We start from the raw sequence: 24,799 nt of genomic DNA on the forward strand, positions 1-24,799 counted from the left end.
AATTATCTCTTACAGAGTCAAAGCTACTCACTTTGGAAAAAAACTACATAAAGCTGTCCATGTGTATAATCAGGCCTGGGAATACAATTCCAAATTTTTCCTAGAGTCTAGCCTGAGACTTGTTTATGGTCATAAAATATGACAGACTATTACAGAACTATTTTCTCCTGAGTTGAACTGGCAGGGTTCAATACTATTCAAGGAACACCTTATTTTTATATCTGCCTGTTATAATTTCAGCATTAAGGAAAACAGTTTCCTTAGTCCCAATCTTATTCCATGGTCAAAGTCCTTCTTTAGGATTCAAATTAGTATAACTGTTCTTTCCTTGATTCTAAGTATGTGCAGTGTCATGCCATTTGGAATTAGACTGGGTAGAAAATCCGGAGAGGATAGATTAATAGTTGTAAAAGCCAAAGGACTGTGGCTGCTGGAAATCAGAACCAAATACAGAAATTGCTGGGAAAACTTAGCAGGTCTGGTAGTATCTGTGGGGAGAAAGCAAACTTAACATTTTGGGTCTAGTGACCCTTCCTCAGAACTGACCGTAGGTAAAAAAAGGTTGGTCTATAAACTTAAGATGGGGTGTTGGGGAAAGGGGAGGAGTAAATGATAGATGGAAATGGAATAAAACAATCAAACAAAGGAATAGGTAAAAGTTAGCTTGAGGGAATAAATTGCTGTTAATTGGGATCATCATGTGACATCAAGGCTGGTGTGTCGGGGTTGGGGATATGGGACAAGGTACTTAGGCTCCAAAATTATTAACTTGATATTGAGCCCTGAAGGCTGAAGAGTCCCCAAGCAGAAAATGAGGTGCTGTTCTTTCAGTTTGCATTGAGCTTTGTTGTAGCACTGCAGCAAGCTCAAGGCAGAGACGTTGGCCAGGGAAGAAGGTGATGTTTTATAGCAACAAGCAACAGAAAGCTCATGGTCATGTTTATGGACAAAACATAGGTGCTCTGAAAAGCAGTTGCCCAGCCTATGTTTCATCTCCCCAATGCAGAGGTGAATGCATTGTGAGCAATGAATACATAAGACTACATTGATTGAAGGTAATTTGCTGTTTCACCTAGAAGATAGGTCTGGGGCATTGGAGAGGGAAGAGAGGAAGTAAATAAGGAAGTGTTAAACTTTCTGTGATTGCATAGGAAAGTGAAGTGGGGATCCGTGGAGGTGTAGGGAGTAAAGGATGAGTGCACCAGAATGCTCTAGAGGGATTAATAGTTGCTTGGTCGTACAGAACAAACAACCTGTCATATCAGGACCTGACATAACTCCCTTAATCTCTATGTTCTAAAACCACCCTTCCCTGGAACATGACAGTCCTCCTCCCTCGGACCTAATTTCCCTCTTCCAAGATGGGACCCAACACCTTCCCAGTGTCAGCTGTGACACCATCTCTCAGTCTGAGACCTGACACTGGCCCTAACCACAGCACCAGACATAACCTCCACTTTATTCTAGACCTGACAATGTCCTCTCTCTTCAGGTCTCGACATTCCCCTCACCCAAAGGCCCAAAACAAATCCTTCTGACTCCGGGAGCTGAAAACACCCCTCATCTTGGATGCCAACGCTCTCCTCCTGCCAGGACCTGAAATCCCCCACACACCTTAAGACCCAATACATTTTCCCCTCCTTTCCACTCTCCAGCTAGACTTAACAACCACCTCTCACTTGGGACCCAGGACTTGACACTAGACTTGACACACCCTCCACCCTCTGTGACCCAATTACTCCCTATCCCTCTAGGACTCGACTATACAATTCCCTCCATGGCCTGACATACTCTTCTCCCCTCCCCTGCTGCTCAACAACTGCTCTTCCCCTGTACCTCCTTTTCCCTCAGGGATCAAAACCAGCATCTCCAGCTAGTACCACGACCAGTCCTGATACTTCTCCACCTAACCAAGACTTGACACCTTTTTTCCCAATATCTATCTGATACCCCACCTTTTTCCAACAGTCCTGATAGATGACTTCCCCCTTTCCCCAACCTGTTATCCTACACACTTGACAGTCTGGAACCCTATCAACCTGGCATCCTATATACTTGCCTGACACCCCACTGGCTTGGCACTTTCCTTACCTGGCATCCTTCTCACCTGTCATCCTTAGCCTTACCTTCAAACATGTCCTTTTACCAGGAGATGTCAAAGAGCTGTCTGGAATGCTGAAGATTTAAAGCACAGAAAATGACAGTCAGTGCTGTGAAAAAGGGGGTGTGGCTTGCCTTTGCCCAACTACCCTGCCCTATGAGAACACAGTTGGATTTAAGCTATATCCTGCATTTCTGTAGGATCCACGATCAAAATGTCCAAAATACAGAATTCTTCTTCAATCTAAAAAGTAGGAGTGACAATTTAACTATGATGGCCTCGCCTCAAAAAAATGGCACAATTGAATAATTGTCCCTGCCATTTTGCCACACTTTATAACTTACATTAAGTCATCCAACTCTTCTCTGCTATCCCAACCCATGCCATTCCATCCTTTGCACAACGTCTTTCTTATACCATCCTTATCCCATTTCTTCCAATGTTGCCTCATTCTGCAATATGCTATCCTGAACACTCTTGCACCACTCCAATCCCAAACTTCATGGCAACAATCTCTCCAACCAGGGTAACTGTTGCTGGCCTCCCCTTACTGTCCAGTTCTTCTTCGTTATTACTATGTACCCTGGCCCCAGCTTATAAATTAGGAGCAGGAATAGGTCATTCGTCCTTGAGCCTGCTTTGCCATTCAATAAGATCATAATTGATCAGTTGTGGTCTCAACACTATATTCTTACCTATTCTTGTTAACTTTTGACCCCTTTGCTAGTTAAAAATATACATAAATCTTTACATAGTTAAATGTTATATTTGGCACATTTTAAAATTGATAAGATTCTGTACTTTATCTTTATATTGTTGATTTTAAATTGACACAAAACTTGGAAGAAATCTAAATTTTGATTAGTGATAAATTTCAACAGCAGAGAGACAGTGAGACAAATAAAAGTTGAAAGGTGATGCACAGAAAATGCACAGAGAGATGAGCTCACCCCCACCCTCCTCTAGCTTATCTCTCCACGCTTCAGGCTCACTGCTTTTATTCCTGATGAAGGGCTTTTGCCCGAAACGTTGATTTTGCTGCTCGTTGGATGCTGCCTGAACTGCTGTGCTCTTCCAGCACCACTAATCCAGAATATAAAACAAAGAGTCCTATTCTAAAAGAGGTAGGATTTAGGGTGTACTGGGGCATTATCGTTGAAGAAGCGGAGTAGGTTGAGAGTGGCTAACTGATTTTACGAATAAAGACAAGAGTACAAAAGCTCTGAAGTTATGATGAACCTGTATAAAGCTTAGCTCATTGGAGTTTCATGTCCCAATTATGGACACCACACTTCAAGAAGGGTGTAAAAGCATAAAAGGGGATGCAGCAAAGATTAATGAGAATAGTTGCATGGATGATAAACTTCAACATTACGGATAAATTGTTGAAGCTGAGATTGTTGTCCTTGAAGAAGGGAACATTAGGAAGAGATTTAACAGAAGTGTGCAAAATAATGAGGGATCTGTACAGAGTAGATAGGGAGAAGGGCGTGCTCACTTCCAGAAGGATTGAGAACCAGGGGTCACTGATTTGAAGTGATTGGCAAAAAAAAAGACAATGGTGAGAGATAAAGCTTTTCACATTGCGCATGGTCAGGATCTGGAATGTTTTGTCTGGACGTGTACTGGAGACGGATTCAATTAAAGCCCTCAAAAGAGAACTGATTAATTATGAGTAGCAAAAAAGTTTTAAGGCAACTATAGGGAATGGCTTTAGATGAGTTGTTCTTCCAGAAAGTTTGCAGACAAGTGACTAACTTGTGTATTTTAAGAGCTAACCCCTTATTTTCACGATTTGTTGGACATCCCTTAAGAGATATCATTTGCCCTTTATTTCTCGGATCAGCTTGTGGGAAATTAAGTTTAGGAGTCTCCTTTTTAAACGTGTATGTTTTTTTTGTGTGTGTGAAGGCACCCTTCCGTATGGTCATTAGGTCATCAGCAATGGACTTTCCCCGTCACACCCCTGAGATAACCAATCCCCTCCATTAAGGTCAGAATGCGTTTCTTCTGTGCTATAAATGTAACATGATTCTGTTACTTTCACAACAATACTTAAATTTATGCAGGAGTACTATCCCACACATAAGCACAAATAAAACATTAACCTCCTTACTGCAAACATTCACTTTGATCAGTTTTCAGTTTGCTTGTCTTCCTAATAATGCATGCTATCACTCAATTCCCAAAATACATTAGTCACATGGGTAGGAGTATAAATAAGAACAGCTTGGTATAAATCGAGAGTTGTGATGCACCTTCTCATGCGTGCATATCAAACATTCATTCCCCAGTACATTTTCTAACTTTATGGATTCGTTTTATATATTGGTTGGGCGGAGAAGGTAGATGCCCTTTGGGAAACGTCCTAGGCATGGAAAAAGCTCCGAAAGCGCGTGCACTTGAAGGTTGCCTCAGGTACATTGGGGTTTTGTTAATGCAGCATAATCTGTGACTGACGATTTGTCAAAAGTTACAATCAGTGGGTGTGAATCGTTGGAAATGCGGAGTTGGGTTAGGGACGCTGCAAAGCAGCGCCAGGACAGGGGCCACGTGCAGGAAAGATTAGAAAATGACAGGGTCTCGCGGAACATCGACCGCGCCGAGGGAGAGCCCGTTGCGAGCACGCGCACCAGGTTCGAGGAAGGGAAGCAAGCGCGAGATCGGGACTGTTCAAACACCGGTGCGAATTGGCTCGACTTTGGCGACTCGGTTTCCTCGCTCCACCGGCGAGACAAGGGGAATGGCACGCGTGTCGGTAACCGAGCGGGCGGCAGAAAGCGAGTTTCGTTGCCGGAGGCTTGTTCTCGTGCTCCAGAAGTGAGTGGCATGGATAACGAAGCCGAAGACGATGACACCGGGGCTCACGGCGCATTGGGCACAAGGCGCAGGTCGGGGCAAGTCGCGGCGGAGCTCGGGCAGGGTGACGGTGCAGGCGGCCCGCACCGGATGGCTGCGGAGCGCGAGCGCGCGAGCGAGCTGCAACGACCGCCCGTCGAATCGGAGGGCACGAGCGGGCTGGCGGTGGGATGCGCGGCGAACGATAATGCAGTACGGCGCGTGGAAGCTGGTGACAGTTGGCACTTCCTGGAACTGCGCTGGGATCGTGACAACCGTGCGAGCGCGCCGCTGGCAGGCTGGGACAGTGCGGAGCCACTGCGCAAACGCCCGTGTTCCCAACAAGTAAATAAACAAGCGGACATGTCGCTCCACACGTACAACATGAAGCCTCCACATGCCAGCACGGTCCGCAATCCTCCAGTTGTACAACCCCAAATAGCAACACCACGCGGACATTCTTTTGATCCACTGAGCACCTCTTTCGTCAAAAGTTCGGGTAGTTTAGCAAGTGACGAGAAAGTGAGGAAACAGGATGCAAGTAGTGAGGATGAACCACCAAAGTGTTCGAAGGGAGTTTCTAATAACAAAGAGGATCAGTGTCAAGTAAAATGCGAATCTTGGAAAGCACCTGATACCTTGAATAAACACCTTTGTACCAAAACTACAAGTAGTAAGAGAATGAACCTGTCAAAGCTGGTGTTAGATCACATAGCACCTTGCATGAATCAGTACGGGTTATGTTTTGTCGATAACTTTTTAGGCAACAAAATTGGCGACAAAATTTTGCAAGAAGTTGTAACTCTCTATCAGAGTGGTAGTTTTGAGGATGGAACACTGGCAGGGCAGAGTACCGCTTCAGATAAAGAAGTAACTGCACCATCTGGCACTTCCAATAAAACTATTCGTGGAGACAAAATAATGTGGGTACAGGGTACTGAGCCTGGCTGTGCATCTATAGGGCTTCTGATGCAAAGAATGGATAAACTTATATTGCATGCTGATGGGAAACTTGGGCACTACAGAATCAGAGGAAGGCACAAGGTCAGTAACTAAAATCTAAGTAATGATTGAAAATGTTTTTCAATATCAGCATTTTTTCTGTTTAAATAAAATTTATGTTTATGTTTCTACAATGTATCCTATAATAAATGAACATGTATTTTGCTATTTTGGTTGCATCAGTAAATTACATTAGAATTTTTTTGGTATACTTCTATTAGATCAAATTTAAATTATTCATTAAATACATAGATAACAAGAGGCATTTCCTAAATTAGAATCTGGTGTGTTAATTAGAAATTATAACACAAGAATTGTCAAGTCACACAGTACCATCCAGCTAAGTGTGCCAATACCTCCACCTGCAATAAGGTTGTTGGCTATTGCCAAGTATTACTTGGACTAAAGAGATCAAAGGATATCGGAAATAAGTAGAACAAACAATTGAATTGGATGATCAACCATGATCATACGAGTGTTGGAGCAGGCTTGAAGGGCTGAATGATTTTGGCCCTTCAGTATTTAGAGTGCTAAATCTGAAGTGGTAACTATTGTGGCAGCCACCATTGGCATAGAGGCCGACAAAGTCTGGGTTACTTAGGGTCTGTACCTGCCTTCTTGTCTGCTGCTGCAAGTATGAAATACTGCAATGGGTTGGAAGTCTTACAACAGCATTGCAACATTGAAAATTGAATCTTTTAAAACTATCACAAATTTCCATTCACAGCAGTATGTTATCCCTGAAGAGGCAAGAGAGTAGAAGGGACAGGTGGGAGAATACCAATTTAAACCAAGTAAGGGTAAAAAGTCTAGTGAGGATCAAAGGGATAGAGTGAAAAGTTTTAGTCGGAACTGAGGAAGATGGATATGAACTGTCAGCATGAATTGAGGGAAAAGGAAGTGGAAAGAACCATCATAAACTGGGAAAGGAAGAAGAATACTAGGGTAAAATGTGAAAATTGCAATCATGAACTGGAAAAGAGAGCTTACAACAACAGCTTGCATTTTGATAGGTGTTAAAGTGGTAGATTGACCAAAGGCACTTCACAGGAACGTTATAGACAAAATTTAATATTGGATTATATAAAGATATTTTAGAACAGGTGACCAAAAGTCTGTTCTGAGGTTCTAAGGAGCATTATAAACCATAAAGGAAGGTAAGAAAGGAGAGATTAAGAAATAAAAATAGGGAATTTGGGAAAAATTTAGCAGGTCTGGCAGGATCTGTGGAGAGATATTGGACTCAACCTTAACTGTTTATCTCTTCTTCAGAATTGAAGGGGGCTGGAAAACAGTAATTTTTATGTTGTTGTCAAAAGGGAAGAGTACCAAGTGCAACAGAGGTGATGGTGCCCAGAGCAAAGATAAAGGGAATGCTAATGGTAGTAGAGAAATATACAGATGCTTCACACCTCTGCACCCAGCCATTTTATTTGTTTTGAAAATATTTTATTCATGTCATGCATTGTTGTTCTCCACACAACTCATCAACTTATTGTGAATTTTCTCTTTTTCTACCCAAGTCATCACATATGACCAGTTTCAAAATGATCTTAATTATTTGTACAGGAGACTAACTTTGCTCAAATTGTTCAGATTTAGGATTTTTTTTGCTTCATGGAATGTGGACATCATTGGCAAGTGTTGACGATTCTTACTTGCCCTTGAACTGACTGACTTGCTAGGCACTTTCAGACAGCAGTAGAGAGTCAACTCATTGTTGTGGGTCTGGGATCATGTGGGCCATACCTGATAAGGATAGAGACAAAGAAAACTGCAAATCCGAAGTAGACAGACAGGATACTGGAAGAACACAGCAAGCCAGGCAGCGTCAGGAGGTGTTGATGTCAATGTTTCACGTGTAACCCTTCTTCAGGACTGGCGGTGGGTGTGGAGGAAGCTGCAGGTAAAGGGGGAGGCGGGGACAGGGTGGTGAACTGGGGATAGGTGAAGACAGGTAGAGGATACGTCCTGGTTAGTCAGTGGGAGAAATGGATCTGGCTGGTGGCATGGTGCAGTGTCAGTGAGGGGGAGTGTCTGGGAAGGGAGTCGGGGGATGGAAAGGGAGGTTATTTGAAATTGGAGAACTAAATCTTGAGTCCTCCAGGCTGTAGGGTGCCCAGGCAGAAGATAAGGTATTGTTCCTCCAATAGGCGCTGTGGTTTGTTTTGGAAATGGAAGAAGTCAAGGGAATGGTTGGGGGGAAAAAATGGCGCTGACTGAGAGGCATAGTTGGCCTCTGCGGACCCGGCTGCGATGCGCGGTGAGTCATTTCCTGAGTTTACGTTCAGTCTCCCCAGTGTAGAGAAGACTACATCGAGAGCACCTGATGCAATAAACTAGGTTGGAAGAGAGGCAGGTGAAACTCTGTCTCACCTGGAAAGACTGTTTGGGGCCATGGATGGAGGTGAGTGGGGTGGTGTACTGGCAGGTTTTGCATTTTGTCTGGTTGCAGGGGTAGGTACCTGGGAGCTTGGTGGTGGAGATGACGTGAACCAAGAACTGTCAGAGGGAATGGTCCTTGCGGAAGGCTGAGAAGGATGGGAAGGGAAGATGTTCTTGGTGGTGGGGTCTATTTGGAGTTGACAGAAGTGCTTTAGGATGATGCGTTGGATGCGGAGACTAGTGGGGTAGGTGAGGACAAGGAGGACTCTGTCCTTATTGCGTTGGGGGGGGGGGGGGGGGGTTAGAGCGGTGGAATAGGGAATGAAGGTGGTGTAGCAGCGTGCTGTCTAGATGACGGAGGAAAATCGCGTTGCTCAAAATAGGTGGACATTTGGGTGCTCACGAGTGGAATGTCTCCTCATCTGAGTAGATGAGGCAAAGGAATTGGGAGAATGGGACGGAGTTTTTGCAGATACTGGGTGGGAGGAGGTGTAGTCCAGGTAGTTATGGGAGTCTGTAGGTTTGTAGTAGACGTCTGTCTGGAGACTGTCACCGGAGATGGAAATGGTGAAGTCAAGAAAGGGGAGGGACATATCCAAGAAGTGAATTTGAGGGCAGGGTTGAAGTTGTGGGCGAAGTCAATGGACTGCTTCAGTTCAGCCTGGTTGCAGGACGCTGCACCGATACAGTCATCGATGTAACGGCGGAAGAGTTGGAATACGGTGCCTGAAGGTGCTGAAGAAGGACTGGTCGATATGTCCAACAAAGAGGCAGGCATAGCTGGGGTCTATCCGGGCTCCCATGGCCACCCCCTTGATTTGGAGGAAATGGGAGGAGTTGCAGGAAAAGTTATTGAGGGTGAGGTCCAGTTTGGTGAGACAGAGGAGGAGGACTGGATGGATCTATTGGAGAAGAAGAACTGGAGGGCCTGGAGGCTGTCCTTGTGGGGTATGGACATGTATAAGGACTGCATGTCCATAGTTAAGGGAAAGCGCCTTGGGCAGGGAAATTGGAAGTTGTTGAAGATATGGAGGGCATGGTTAGTATCGCAGATGTAGGTGGGAAGTGTCTGAACTAAGGGGGAGAGGATGGATTCGAGGTAGGACAAGATGAGTTCAGTGGGGCAGGAACATGCCAAGATGATGGGTCGGCCAGGATAGCTGGGCTTGTGGATCTTGGGGAGCAGGTAGAACCGGGCAGTAAGGGGCTGGGGGTCTATGAGTTTGGAGGCACTAGAGGGAACATCACCAGAGGCAATGATTGCACGGACGGTGTCTTGGATTTGGGCATGATGGGTCGCGGTGGTGTCATAGGCAAGGGGGAGGTAAGATGAGGTGTCAGAGAGTTGGCATTTGGCCTCTGTGATATAAAAGTCCGTCCTCCAGAATACCACCACTCCCGCCTTTATCAGTGGATTTGATGGTGAACCAGGGTTATTGTGGAGTGAGTGGAGTGCTGCATATTCAGAGGGGGTGAAGTTGGAGTGGGTGAGGGGGGGATGGAGAAATTGAGGAGGCTGATGTCATGTTGGCAGTTTGTAATGAAGTGTTCTAGGGCAGGTAGAAGGTCTTCAGGTGGTGACCAAGTGGAGCTGACAAGGATGGCAGATTTCCTTCCCTAAAGGCCATTAATTAACCAGGTGGGTTTTCTGCATTAATTAAAAATGGTTACCTTTACTGAGATGCAGCTGCTGTGGTGGAATTTGAAGCCATGTTCCCAAAGTGTTAGGCTGGACTTCGAGATTTCTAGTCCAGTGACAATAGTAGCTCTGTGCTACTATCTCTACCTTCATGACGGAAAAAGGCTAAAATCCCAGAAAATTATACACAAGGTACTTTAAGGAGCATTATGTAGTGGTATAGCAAGGTGGAAAGGGTGAGAGGTTAAGGAGAAAATTGACATGCTGAAACAACACTTTGGTAAAAAGAACAGATGGCAAATTTAGTAGGTTTGGAAAAAATGGGTTTTCACCTAAAGCAGAACTACATATATATTAATTGTTAGGGGGAATTTGCCTTTTTATTTTACTTCAAGCATTCAATATAATTGTATTCACTATTCATAAAATAATCAATTGCTTTCAGATTGTTGTTCTCTCTTATAAAACTTCTATTTATTTTCCTGTGGTAATCTACTATAGCCACAAGATCATTATTTTTAATACAGTTACACCTCAAGTTTTGCCTTCCGAAATGTCTCTGCCTTTCCATCTCATTTTGTTAATTCACAGGAAGTTGACATCACTGGCAAAGCAGCATTTATTACCTATTTCTAATTACTGGAGAAGGTGGTAGTGATGCACCGTCTTCAACCACAATAATCTGTGTTTAAGGTACTGTTTCAGCTTTGTTCAGGAGGCATTTTCTAGATTTTGACCTCACTGCCTCTGAAGAAATGGTGATGTAGTTCTAAATTGGGATAGTGTGTGGTCTGAAGGGGAACTTAGATGGTTGTATTCCCATGCACCAAGTGCACTTGTCCTTCTTGGTCATACGTTTGGTCAGTGCTGACAAACAAAATTGTGAGTTGCACATTGGTACTACAAATTTTAGTCAAGGTTTGCTTGTTGATGCTGGAGGAAGTGAATATTTAAGGTGGTGGACAATGTCCGTGAAGATCCTCGTTAAAACTGATGTGTGATCAAATTTTCAGTCAGTCTCTTTTGGCTAGATCTAATTTCTTTATTTGACAGTACATCTGTGTAGCTCTTTGGGACATCATCTTAAAGTGTCGCTTAAATAAAAGTTGCTGTTACTTCATTATTATACTTGTTTGGTGACAACCAAAAATTAGTCCAGAAAGTGAGACTGAGAGATTTCATTCATGAAAATCTCACTTTGCTTTATTCTGGTACCTTGATGCTGGATTCAGAGTGCTGTACTGTGATTGGAGAATTGGTGCAAATGCACCCTCGTTTATTTAATATCGAATTGCATTCACCTGCACTTCTTCTAACCTGATCTATTGCATCCATTGCTCCCGATGTGGTCTCCTCTACATCGGACAGACCAAGCTCAGACTCGGGAACTGGTTTGTGGAGCTTCTGTGCTCTGTATGCTTCAATCAACACCACCTTCCAGTTGCCAGCCATTTCAACTCCCCCCTCCCAATCCCTTAGTGACCTGGCCATCCTGGGCCTGTTCCACTGTCAAAACGAGGCCACACATAAACTGGAGGAACAACACCTCACGTTCTGCCTTGGGAGCTTCCAGCCCAATGACCTCACATAGAGTTCATCAACTTCAAAATCTCCCCACCCCCAGCCTCATCCCATGTCCAGCCCTCCCTCTCTCCTCGCCTCTTTGACCTGACATACCTGTTCATCCTCCTTCTCACTATTCCGCTCCACTCTTTCTACTGACTAATTGGGGGGAGAAAGTAATGAAAAGCTTATGCTTGAAACATTGATTCTCCCGCTCCTTGATGCTGCCTGACCGGCTGTGCTTTTCCAGCACCACATTCTTTGCCACTGACCAATCACAATAACACCTTATCTGCATCCACCTATCATCATCCCACTACCTTCCACCGACCACCCTCCTCCCACCCTTGTTTCCCTCTATTTATTTCTGAGTTTCCTTCCCCTCCCATATCCTGATGAAGGGTCTGGAAACATCCACTTTCCTGCTCCTCTGTTGTGTCTGACCTGCTGTGTTTTTTCAGCTCAGTGTTTTATTGATGCTGACTTCCAGCATTTGCAGATCTTAAATCTCCAAATTACTTAATCAAAACAGTTATTTCTTTGATAGATATAATATCCTTGAAACACATTTTAATGATTACAGAGTCGTAGTGATGTACAGCATGGAAACAAACGCTTTGGTCCAACTCGTCTATGTTGACCAGATATCTTAAGTTAATCTAGACCCATTTGCCAGCACTTGGTCCAAATCCTTCGAAGCTCTTCCTATTCATATACCCATCCAGATGCCTTTTAAATGTTGTAATTGTACAAGCCTCCACCACTTCCTCTGGCAGCTCATTCCATACATGTACCACCTTCTGCATGAAAAAGGTGCCCCTTAGGTCCCTTTTATATCTTTCCCCTCTTACCTAAACCTATGCCCTCTAGTTTTGGCCTCCCCCACTCCAGGGAAAAGACCTTGCCTACTTACCCTATCCATGCCCCTCATGATTTTATAAACCTCTGTAAGGTCACCCTCAGCCTCCTGTGCTCCAAGGAAAACAGCTCCAGCCTATTCAGCTTGTCCATACAGCTCAAATCCTCCAACCTTGGCAACATCCTTGTAAATCTTTTCTGAACCCTTTCAAGTTTCACAACATCCTTCCGATAGGAGGGAGACCAGATTGTACTACTTTAGAAGATATTTAGTGATCAATTGATGTTGCTCCTACTTGGAAATACCCAAGAAAGAAGCGAACTTTATTTGTGTTCGCTTCATCATTCATTCATTTTACTAACAGTCAGGGTTTCCCAACCATAACGAAATCGAGTGAATATGTCACCATTTCTTTTCACGGTTCATCTTTCTGCGTTCCGGTTCATACGAAAGGGCTATTGCCTGGTAGATTCACCCCATGAAACTTTGTCTACATGCTGTGCTGAAATTCCTCAATGGCGGTTGGCTCCTCCCACTCCCTCAGTCTGCACGTCGCTTCCACTGACTAAGAGCACGTCATTGCCTGAAGCTCAACATGCAGTATACAGGCTAAGTTTAATATAGTTGTTGCTGGAAAGACATTTAGAATTGAGGTCCCGGTATTTCTGCGACCTTAAGACATCTGAGATACAGAAAATATTACTAAGATTCTGAACCAGAGGTGGAAGCCGCGATATTAGAGAGAGCAAGAAATCTTGCAAGCTCACTGATTAGGGGTTACTCAAAACTTGCAGTAATTGGAAAAGTAGCATCCTGGATCCTCTGATAGGATTCGATTTACGATTTCACAAGATGGTTTTAAATCTTGAGAAGCTAGTGAGGGAGAGCGTCGTACCTCGTTTAAATGAACACGGTTATTATTACATTGATAATTTTTTGGGAAGTGCAGTCGGAGATTGTGTTTATGAAGAAGTTCGTAACTTGCATTCTGTAGGAGCGTTACGAGATGGGCAATTGGCCGGTCAAAGAGCTGGTTACTGCAAGAGACATCTACGGGGTGATCAGATCGCTTGGGTGAGAGGAGTCAAGGACAGATGTTATGCGATAGACTTCCTTCTTTCGTTACTAGATAAAGTTATTATTCTTTGTGAAGGAAAACTCGAGAATTACAACATAAAAGATAGATCCCAGGTAAGTTCTCTGGATACATTCGGATTATCCGGTTTGTATGAGTTTGACTGAGCTAATTAACCAGTGAGGTTAAAATGGGTTGTTACAAATGTTTGAAGTACTTACAGAAAAACTGATTTGAGAAGCTGTTATCAACTGCAGTGTCCAGTTTAATATCTTGAGTTTAAAAGAGATTTTGTGCAGAGAAGCAGTATTACTCTCCCCCCGCCCGCCCCCGTTTCAAAAGTGTTATATTTGAGCAGAAACTTTTTAACATCTGAATGTAGAAACAGGTTTCATGATCTTGTGAGTGAGGTAAGGAGAGAGCATGAGAATGATTTTTTTTCTTAATTTGATTCATTTTGAGGAGGTAGTACCTCAATCACACTGATTCATACATAATTTGGAGGTGCTGGTGTTGGACTAGAGTATACAAAGTTAAAAATCACAACAGATTTATTTGGGAGTGCTAGCTTTCGGAGTGCTGATCCTTCACCAGGTGGTTGTGGAGTATAAGATTGTAGGAGACAGAACTTATAGCAAAAGTTTACAGTGTGCTGTAACTGAAATTATATGTTGAAAAAGACCTGGATTGTTTGTCAAGTCTCTCATCTTTTGGAATGGGCATGTTTCATATGTAAATTCCAGAACTTTCTCAAAGTTACTTACATAAATCCGTGTGAGATTCTGTAAATTCCTTTTTTAGATTAGAATCAGTCTGATCATTGGGGCACAGACAACCTCACGCCTTCAGTGCATTATCTGGGCCAATATTGCACCTATTGTTAAAGTTCACTTGAGAATGTAACTTTAAGAAAGTTCTGGAATTTACATATGCAGGACCTGAAACCAACATGCCCATTCTAAAAGATGAGAGACTTAACAAACAATCCAGGTCTTTTTCAATATATAATTTCAGTTACATCACACTGTAAACTTTTGCTATAAATTCCATGTCCTACGACCTTATACTCTACAACCACCTGATGAAGGAGCAGCATTCCGAAAGTTTGTGCTTCCAAATAAACCTGTTGGGCTATAACGTAGTGTTGTGTGATTTTTGATTAGATTCCTACGTACATCACTAAGCTAAGGACAGAAGCTGTAAAAAAAGTGATGGCCAACATGAGCTAGATTCCCCACTTGGTGTTTTTACTAGAAGTTATAAAAGATATGTTAGTATTATATACCATAAGGGCAATTTGTCCCACATTATTTTTTCTAAGTGTTAGGAATCAGAATTAATAGAAATATGAGCAAAGTATTTTCAGGTATGAAAGATGTGAGAAATATTGTTATTGAGGTATACTAAATAGGTTGTGGAAAGTAACCCCAGAAAACTAATTAAGGCAAAATTGTCAGTTTGGATCAAAGGAACAAACATCTAAACTAGTTGCAGAATCTTAGTGTGGAATGGACTTTTAGATAGAATAATAAGCAAAAACCATGTAATAGCAAAATCTTAATTGTTCTAAAGCACCTTTATTAAGATAGCATGTGACAAGATGTTGCACAGGAAAACATAAAATTGAAATAGAACCATGCAAGGAGATATTAGAGATGATGCAAAAGTTGGTCAAAGAGAACGTAGTTGAAGGAGGCCAGAGAAGTCAAAAGGCAGACAGATAATGGAGGGGATTTATTATATTCTGATTATTCAGTTCCAGAGACATAGTGCCATGTTTATGCTACTAGACCTAAGTGACCATAACGTATTTGGCAGTTGCTAAATAATCAGGTTGGGACCATGCATTTCACCATTGCATAGGGAGGGCAACCACAAGAACCTACCCAACATTGATAACTGGAGTTGAGATTGATAAAGGACTTTTTGAAGAACATTATGAGATTTTGATGGGATTGTATAGTCTACGTGTTGGGTCAGAGTTAGATCAGGTATGCTGTATAGAAGTAGATACAGTGGGGAGTCTGATGTAACCGGCCCCAACAAATTAGGTGGGCCTATAAAAGGGAGAAGGTTTCAAATGCGAAACTTGGGCATTTTATTTTCACAAGTCACAGGGAGAGGGGTCACTAAGTACTCAGGCAATACAGGGATCACCATGATTTTGACAAATGGGTGGCATATGAGGAAGGTCAAGGCTTCCAAACAATTGGGGTGCCACCTGGATGCAAGGATGGCATCAGTTTGCCATGAGGAGCAACATCTTCCACAGGAAAGGTAGATCCCTGGACATAAGAATGGCAGAGGAAAGGAACTAGGATTAGGGGTGTTATATGCTTGTTTACCCTGCGTGGATAAAAAGTAACTATAGTTAGTTTTACATCTGTTATTGGGAAAAAAATGTTAGAGTTAGTTAGAAAGGATGTAATAGCAGAGTATATGGAAATGTGTATTTTATAAAGGAAAAATAATCCCTTCAACCTTGAAAAGTCTTTGAGGAGGTATCCAGCAGGTTAGATAAAGAAGACACAGTAAAATATATGGATTTAAACTTGGATTTTCAGAAGGCATTTGGCAAGATACCACACGTTAGACTACTTAAGAAGAGTCCATCATGTCGGTAATACATTAGCATTAATAGAGGATTGGCTAATTAATAAAAGACATAGTTGGGATAAAGGGGCACATTTAGTATAGCAACCTCTCACAGCTGGAGTGTCATAAGGATCAGTACTGGGGTCACAATTGTTACAATATATTAATGACTTGAAAGTGAATGCCAAATTTACAAGTGGCAGAAAAGTAGGTGAGAAGGCAAGTAATGAGCATGATACAGAATCTGTAGATCGAAATAGTCAAGTGAGTAGGCAAAAATTTGACAGATGGACATAATATAAGAAAATAGGAGGCTATGCACTTTGGTCAGAAAAATAAAGAAGCTGAATATTATTTAGATTGAGACATTGAGAAAGACAACAGAAAGTTACAGCATAGAGTAGAGTATAAAAAAAGGAAGTGTTGCTGAAACTGCATGCGGCAGTTGTCAGACCACACTGGATTACTGTGAACAATTTTGGGTCCCCTAACTAAGGAAAGATTATAATTGCATTGGAAGCAGTGCAAAGACGGTTCACATGGAGAGACTGTCTTATGAGGAGAAGTTGAGTAGGTTGGGTCTGTATTTATTGGAATCTAGAAGAATGAAAGGTGACCTTTTGAAACACAAGATTCATAGCAGATTTGACCAGTTATTTCCCCTCATGTGAGAGTTTAGGAACAGAGGACATAATCTCAGAATAAGGGGTCATGCATTAAGAGAGATATAAGGAGGAATTCCTTCTTTCAGTGAGTAGTTAATTTGTGGAATTCTTTACCACAAAGGGCTGTATTCAAGGTCGACATAGATTTTTAATCAGTAAGGGAATGAAGGGTTATGGGAAAAGTCAAGGAAGCAGAGTTGTGGATTCAGATCAATCCTGATCTTATTGAATGATGGAACAAATGGGCTGAATGAGCTGCTTCCCCTCTGATGCCTTATGGTCTTCTGAGTACTCTGCTGGCCTGTATGGCCAATGCCAAAATTGGACAGGAGCATGTGCTGCAAGGGTCATTTTTTATAAGTGATTGGGATGTGAAGATAGGAGGTATGGTTAGGAAGTTTGTGGATGACACCAAGGTTGAACAGTGAAAAGGTAACCCAAGAGTACAAGGGGACCTTGATCAGATGGACCGAGGAACCTCAAGTAGAGTTTAATTTCGATAAATGTGACGTGTTGCATTTTGCAAAGGCAGAGCAGGCAGGACCTGTATGGGTTCTGGGGAGAGTTGCCAAACAAAGACCATGGGGCAGGTTAATAGTTCCTTGAAAGTGGAATCGCAGGTAGACAGGGCAGTGAATTGGGCATTTGGTAACGCTTGCCTTTATTGGTCAGTGCATTGAGTATAGGAGTTAAGATGTCATGTTGCAGCTGTACAGGATGTTGGTTAGGCCACTTTTAAAATACTGCATTCAATTCTGGTCTTCCTGCTATAGGAAAGGATCTTGTGAAACCTGAAGGGGGTTCAGAAACAATTTACAAGGATGTTGCTGGGATTGAAGGGTTTGAGCTATAAGGAGAAGCTGAATAGACTGGGACTACTTTTCTTAGAGCTTTGGAGACTGAGGTGTGACCCCTATAGAGGTTAACAAAATCATGAAGGGCATGGATAGGTTGAATAGCCAAGGTCTTTTTCCTAGAGTAGGAGAGTCCAAAACTAAATGACATAGGTTTAAGGTGAGAGGAGATAGATTTAAAAGGTACTTGAGAGGCATCTTTTTCACACAGAGGGTGGTGTGTGTATGGAATGAGCTGCCAGAGGAAGTGGTGGAGGCAGGTCCGATTACAACATTTAAAAGGCATCTGTATGGGTATATGAATAAGAATGGTTTAGAGAGATATGGGCTAAATGCTGGCAAATGGGACTAGATTTATATAGAATAGCTGGTCAGCATGGATGAGTTGGACCAAAGGGTCTGTTTCTGTCCTGTATATCTCTATGACTCTTATGATGCAGGAGGAGGAGAGGTTGTGAGTTGCCTTCACTGACTGAATAGGAAGCAGAGAGTAGAGGGGGTTGGTAATTTGGGATGGTGAGTTGGCTGCGAACCACTGAGTGAACATGATACTTGAAATAATGAGAGTTGTAGTCTATGACCTTTGGTGAGAAGCATTTGCAGTGATAGAGTTAGTGAGTGGTGGCTATGTCAGTATGAGGTAGCAAAGATGGTATTTAATTTCACAGAGCAAAGAAGATCAAAACCTTCTTCCTGAACCAGGACACTGCATTTACCCAGCCTCTGTCTGAGTCCAGGCTGTCTCTCTGGTGCTATGGCCTTCTTTACCAGCACTGCTCTCCTCTCCACCATCCAACTTCTGCATGCACTTAGCACCTTTATATCTCAGCCATTGAAATGAGGCACTAACCTTCCTTTCCTGGCCATTTCCTTGGGGATAATGATGCACAGCCACAGTATGAAGGGAAGTTTGTGTTTTGCAGCACAGAAGTGCAGTGAAGCTAATTGTTTTTAGCTTAGCTTCTCCTGTCACACAAGTCTATGAAACAGGCACCAAAGAGGCTAACCACATCACTAATAAGACGATGAGTGGCTGTTTTCATGAGAAAAGTCGATGTGGGCCATGGAAGACTGGCTGCCATAAATCCCTCTTGCCAAGTTGGGAAAATTCAGCCCATTGTATCTCACTTACAAGACTAGTTCTACTGAGTATGAATTTTTAAAATCTGTTTAACTGGATTATTCCACCTTTAACCAGTTGAGCTTGAGCTTTTTTCCCTTTAAACTGTTCATAGATATTTTGTTATGTAACGATCATTTTAAAGATATGTAAATATACATATTGCTGAATCTTTTGTTTTGGCTAAGTGCGAGTTGCATCAAGTTTGGTGGAGTGATTCTGGCCATGAGGCTGAATGGATTTCCTTGCCCTATTTTGTTAAACTTGATATTAAGTGAGGTTTTTAACCCTTATGGCAAGTATCGTGTCCAATTTCCATCATGTCTTGCCATGCACTATTTTGGAGCAACTCGCTACTCGCCAGTCACTCCAAATTGATTATCATCCCTGCCACTGTTGGCATATTTATAGAGTCCAGTTGGACAATTTGTCAGTTTGGAGGTACTTTGCATGGTTCCTGACATCTGCACCAAAAATGATAGAAAGGATGAAATTACTATCCTGCTTTATTGGCATGGCCCTGCAGCTCCTCTTGGCTTTGATGCATTGGTGGGACTTATTCTTCTCAAACGATCAGCAGTGGAGAACATGACACCAGACCATGCTAGCCTGGTGTGAAGTTGCCACTGAAGTTAGCAGTCGCAGCCAGTTGGAGGAATGCCCAGCACTTAAGGAAGAAGGTTAATGTGCTTCTGTATTCTATCAGCTTCTCTCCGATTGCTCACCTTCACTCTATCTTTGCTACTGGACTCACCTCCCACCTAGGCTCATGCTCTATCACTCCCACTAATGCTTACAACATCATCCTCACTTGCCCTCACCCACCTCAATGTTTGATACCATTAACCTTGCTGTCACCCTCTGTGTGCCAAACTACTCACTTAGGAAAACTCCCCACCTGCACCAACAGTAATAATTATGCCACTCACTTCCATCTTCCATAATACTTGCCCTTCTGTCATTCCAGGAGCTAAACAGCTCAAAATAGGGCAGTAAAAGTCAAAGTAGGTAATGTGTTGCCCATCACTTGGCTCCTCACCCATTATTAGTAGTGGATCATAACTGTGACCATCTAGAGTAGGATTTGGAGTGATATATAAGGATGCCCTTGACTTAATGTGCCAGGATCCCCGAAGTGAAGGCTATCCTTCTTGACTAGACTGAGGTCAGCTGGCAACTGTTGCAAACTTCCCAACTTTGTCTGAGCTAACTGGCATGTCACCATGTTACTGCTGTCTTGAAACATGGTATTTCTGACTGAGGCAGCAATGCACAAAACGGCAAGGCAATACAAGGCAGGGAAGCTACACACGCCCAGGTAGGCTCTGAGTGAAAGAGTGCTATGACAGCAAGCAAAAAGCTGGAGATGTAGCCTGGTTCTATCCACAGCTAGGTGCATGTCCCTGAATGCAAAGTGCCCTTGCTACATCATTAGTGATAATTGCTGGGATAACTCAAGGTACATCATTGAAGCGCAAAGGTGTGCCATGAGAGTTCACAGAGGCTGGTACATGTCGAATGCCAATGCCAATGAACTACCAAACTGCTCCTGAGACTATCATTGAAAGGAGGACTGGTGGCGGCACTGTGCCCCAATCACAGTCTAGTACCCAGATATCATATCATGTTATGACATGATAAGCAACTCTGTGAACTCCATTTACCTGTCACATACCACATGCTTGCAGTGATGGACTCTGTTGTGTAAAGTTCAAAAGAGACTAAGAGTGAAAACTACTCAGAATCACCTGAAGAAAAGGAACAACATTTGTAGACCTCCCACTCCACCAAGGACATGTAGGTGCTGGGCCTCTTCCATCGCCAAACTCTCACCACCCGACGCCTGGAGGAAGAACGCCTCATTTTCTGCTTTGGGACCTTACAACCACATGGGATTAATGTGAATTCCACCAATTTCCTCATTTCCCCTCCCTATCTTATCCCAGTCCTAAGTCTCCAACTCAGCACCACCCTCTTGACCTGTCCATTGTCTTTCCCATTTATCCGCTCCACTCTCCTCTCTGACCTACTGCCTTCTGCCCCACCTTCATCTACTGATTGCATTCCCAACTACCTTCCCCTCAGCCCCAAATTATGAGCAATTTTAAAAATACGGGTTTTCTGAAAAAGAACATTTTGAAGCTCAAAGCAGTAAATCACTACAGAACAACCAGCTGTTTTGGAAGAATTTGATTTAATTCAACAGTGATGCATATTTATCAAAAATAGGCAAATATAAAAAAAGGTACAGAAAACAGTAGCAAATTTTATAGTATTTTAAAATAAGGTTGTATTCCTGAATAGAAGACAAGTTTATAGAACATAAAATATAAAACAGTTTTGAAATTATTCAGATTTAGAATGCTTTCCCAGGTATACGTTTCATCAACACATGATGAAGTAGTGGAAAAAGTCAATACTTCCTAATAAATTCAAGATCTGAGGTAGTCGTAAAGAGTGTGAGATTGGACCAAATGGAGAAAATGATTAAAATACAAAATTGCTTCAAAACTCAATGTCAAATCAGAAGTGGAACAAGTTAATGCACCACTAGGTTATACAGCTGATGAAATTATGAATTATCAGAAGATTAAGAAAGATAGACATTACAAAATGTTGAAAATGAAGAACAAATGGAATTCTAGAATGGGCATGATTCACTAGAAAAGCTAATCTTCCAGAAGAAACTGCAGACAATTTCATTAATGATTTCATTAATTTCATCAATTCCAAAATTAAAGCAATGTTCTGAGTGTCACTACAACATAAAGAATAACATTTGAGAATGTGTATATCCAGAATCAAGAAAGCATACCCCTGAGTAAAGAAGTGGGTTTTGCCCTCACCCTTCTGTAGTTAGTTCATGTGGTTCAACCACTTCATGAGAAAGCTACCAATGTCAGATTTATGAAAACAGAATCCATGGAAACTGTTATAGGTTTCCTAAGATTAATTGCTGAACTTGAGAAGTTTCAACCAGCACAAATCACTTACTGGAGTTAGACTTATTTTACACTATCAGCATGGAAGAAAACACTGACTTCACAGGGTTATAGGAAATGTTTTCCATCCCTGACTGCACTGAAAGGTATCCTCAGACGATAGTTATCAGCAAGATGTTCAACAAAAAACAAAATACAGCAGCTGAAATTAAACCATACAATCCACCTGAGTTTATTTGGTGAACTTGAACCAGTAAAGACAACATCTTAGCCTGCTACACAATTGGATGACACATAACAGTCAATACCACTGATGATGTTCATATGAAAGAGATCTCCACACCAAATAAAAGAAGATTTGTCGGAAGACTTATCCAACAGATGTTGCTTGAACTACCAGTCAGTGTATGATCGTCTGCATTACTTTTAAATAATTTTCCAGTATGTTGCATAGTGCTGAAAGCATGTTACATAAAATTTGCTATTAGTATACTGTCCAATCTGAACCTCAATGCCTGTATAACTCCTTTAGAGATGGAGTATGAAAGTAGTAGATCTGTTTGACCTTCGGGTCAGTAGTAACATCACAGTAGTGCCACTGAAAGATGTTGCTCCTCGTATTTCACCACTGCAGACGTATTGAGTATTTCCAGTGTTTCTGATTTGATTTCATATCATATCCTTTGTGGTGTATATTTCAATACTGTGTGGCTGAGCTCTTGGATCTTGCCTAAGATAATTATTACAGGCACACTGCAGTGAGAAGTTCAGAGACCATACTTAATGAGGTGGAGAACTATAATCTTTGTCATTGAAAGTTGCCAATAAGGGCAATTCAATATTCACTCCAAATAGTACCTTTCTCCTCACTCTGATTCTTCTGAGTTTCCTGTAGGAATGCTTCTTTATTTAGAGTCATAGAGATGTACAGCATGGAAACAGACCCTTCGGTCCAACCCGTCCATGCCGACCAGATATCCCAACACAATCTAGTCCCACCTGCCAGCACCCGGTCCATATCCCTCCAAACCCTTCCTATTCATATACCCATCCAAATGCCTTTTAAATGTTGCAATTGTACCAGCCTCCACCACATCCTCTGGCAGCTCATTCCATACACGTATTACCCTCTGCATGAAAACGTTGCCTCTTAGGTCTCTTTTATATCTTTCCCCTCTCACCCTAACCCTATGCCCTCTAGTTCTGGACTTCCTGACCCCAGGGAAAAGACTTTGTCTATTTATCCTGTCCATGCCCCTCATAATTTTGTAAACCTCTATAAGGTCACCCCTCAGCCTCCGACGCTCCAGGGAAAACAGCCCCAGCCTATTCCGCCTCTCCCTGTAGCTCAGATCCTCCAACCCTGACAACATCCTTGTAAATCTTTTCTGAACCCTTTCAAGTTTCAAAACATCTTTCCGATAGGAAGGAGACCAAAATTGCACGCAATATTCCAACAGTGGCCTAACCAATGTCCTGTACAGCCGCAATATGACCTCCTAACTCCTGTACTCGATACTCTGACCAATAAAGGAAAGCATACCAAACACCTTTTTCACTATCCTGTCTACCTGCAACTCCACTTTCAAGGTGCTATGAACCTGCAGTCCAAGGTCTCTTTGTTCAGCAACACTCCCTAGGACCTTACCATTAAGTGTAGAAGTGCTGCTAAGATTTGCTTTCCCAAAATGCAGCACCTCGCATTTATCTGAATTAAACTCCATCTGCCACTTCTCAGCCCATTGGCCCATCTGGTCCAGATCCTGTTGTAATCTGAAGTAACCCTCTTCGCTGTCCACTATTCCTCCAATTTTGGTGTCATCTGCAAACTTACTAACTGTACCTCTTATGCTCGCATCCAAATCATTTATGTAAATGACGAAAAGTAGAGAGCCCAGCACCGATTCTTGTGGCACTCCACTGGTCACAGGCCTCCAGTCTGAAAAACAACCCTCCACTACCACCCTCTGTCCTCTACCTTTGAGCCAGTTCTGTATCCAAGTGGCTAGTTCTCCCTGTATTCCATGAGATCTAATCTTGCTAATCAGTCTCCCATGGGGAACCTTGTCGAATGCCTTACTGAAGCCCATATAGATCACATCTACTGCTCTGCCCTCATCAATCTTCTTTGTTACTTCTTCAAAAAACTCAATCAAGTTTGTTTGTATAAGAAAATTTGCTTGTATGTTTCACAGTGGTTTTACCAGATGGTCAGTACAATGGATTGTTGTGATTATAAACAAAAGTTTATTAAAGATGTTTATTTGATGCTTATTTTTCCACCAATGGACAAGCTCCCATTCAGAGTTATCTCTTGCATTTCGGTCTTATTTTAATTTGGTAAAAGACACATTCGTGGGTACCACGTGCAAATACACTGTCATGCTAACCATAGAAAGAATGAAGGGTTTAGCGCAGCTCATTCAAAAATGAGGTTTGGAACCCCAGGTTGATCCTCAGCTTTGAAGAGCAATGGGGCACTGACTAAGTTGAATAACAGCAGTGCTCCTGCTCCAACAGGCCCCTTCTCTCATGGAACCCCCCTCGAGTTTAATGTCTCAGTTCTCACTGAGGGGTTGTAAATAATTTTCAGCCTCCGTATGGCATCATAGAGGGAAATTACTTGGGAAACACTGATTGCTTGTTAGATTGGGGTAGAGTGAGACTTTGGTGAGTGCACATTTACAATACAGCTTACTATATATACCCAAGAAGTGCAAACAATAAATTGGCCTATGAAAAATGCAGATTTTTTTACATGTCACCTCCAGCATAAAAATTGACGTATTACTTGAAATAAGTCTCCTAGGCCCTTCATCTCCAGGGCTCCAGAACCTGAACCTGTCTGGATCCTTAGGTGCTTTTGCTGCTTTGGTCTAGATACATTCTTTTGAGGCTAGGCCTGACTGCTCCAATTCACAATCCATTCTGATTAAGGGACTGGAGTGGAAATAACTTCTTCCACCCACTGCTTCAAGCACTGCTGGCTTTTTAAAGTAGAGCAGAAGTTCTACCTTTGCAAAACCACAAAAAATAATACGTGTGCAACCAGCTGAGTTTATGATTGTTCTGATAGACTCAAGCTCAGTTTTCATAATCTAACAGAAACAACCATGGATTTCTGGGCAATGATATACAAACAATCAGCATTTGTATGCCCA

General features: G+C 42.4%; 1 protein-coding gene across 7 annotated transcripts in view; it reads left to right on the forward strand.

Annotated features, from left to right (window-relative positions):
- Window positions 1-4,526: 4,526 nt before the first annotated feature.
- The window catches only part of egln3 (egl-9 family hypoxia-inducible factor 3), a 44,019-nt gene continuing 23,746 nt past the window's right edge, over window positions 4,527-24,799 (forward strand). For 4 of the 7 annotated variants that reach the window (XM_072568948.1, XM_072568950.1, XM_072568949.1 and 1 more), the window contains exon 1: window positions 12,964-13,578. In XM_072568948.1, coding sequence (XP_072425049.1) covers window positions 13,240-13,578 — 339 coding nt within the window. In that variant the 5' untranslated portion in view covers window positions 12,964-13,239. Of the gene's footprint in view, window positions 5,984-12,963; window positions 13,579-24,799 lie in introns of those variants that run through there. The other 3 variants (XM_072568945.1, XM_072568946.1, XM_072568947.1) reach the window with 1 other exon arrangement.

Source organism: Chiloscyllium punctatum, chromosome 4 (assembly GCF_047496795.1).
Source record: "Chiloscyllium punctatum isolate Juve2018m chromosome 4, sChiPun1.3, whole genome shotgun sequence".
In the NCBI taxonomy this organism is placed as follows: Eukaryota; Metazoa; Chordata; class Chondrichthyes; order Orectolobiformes; family Hemiscylliidae; genus Chiloscyllium; species Chiloscyllium punctatum.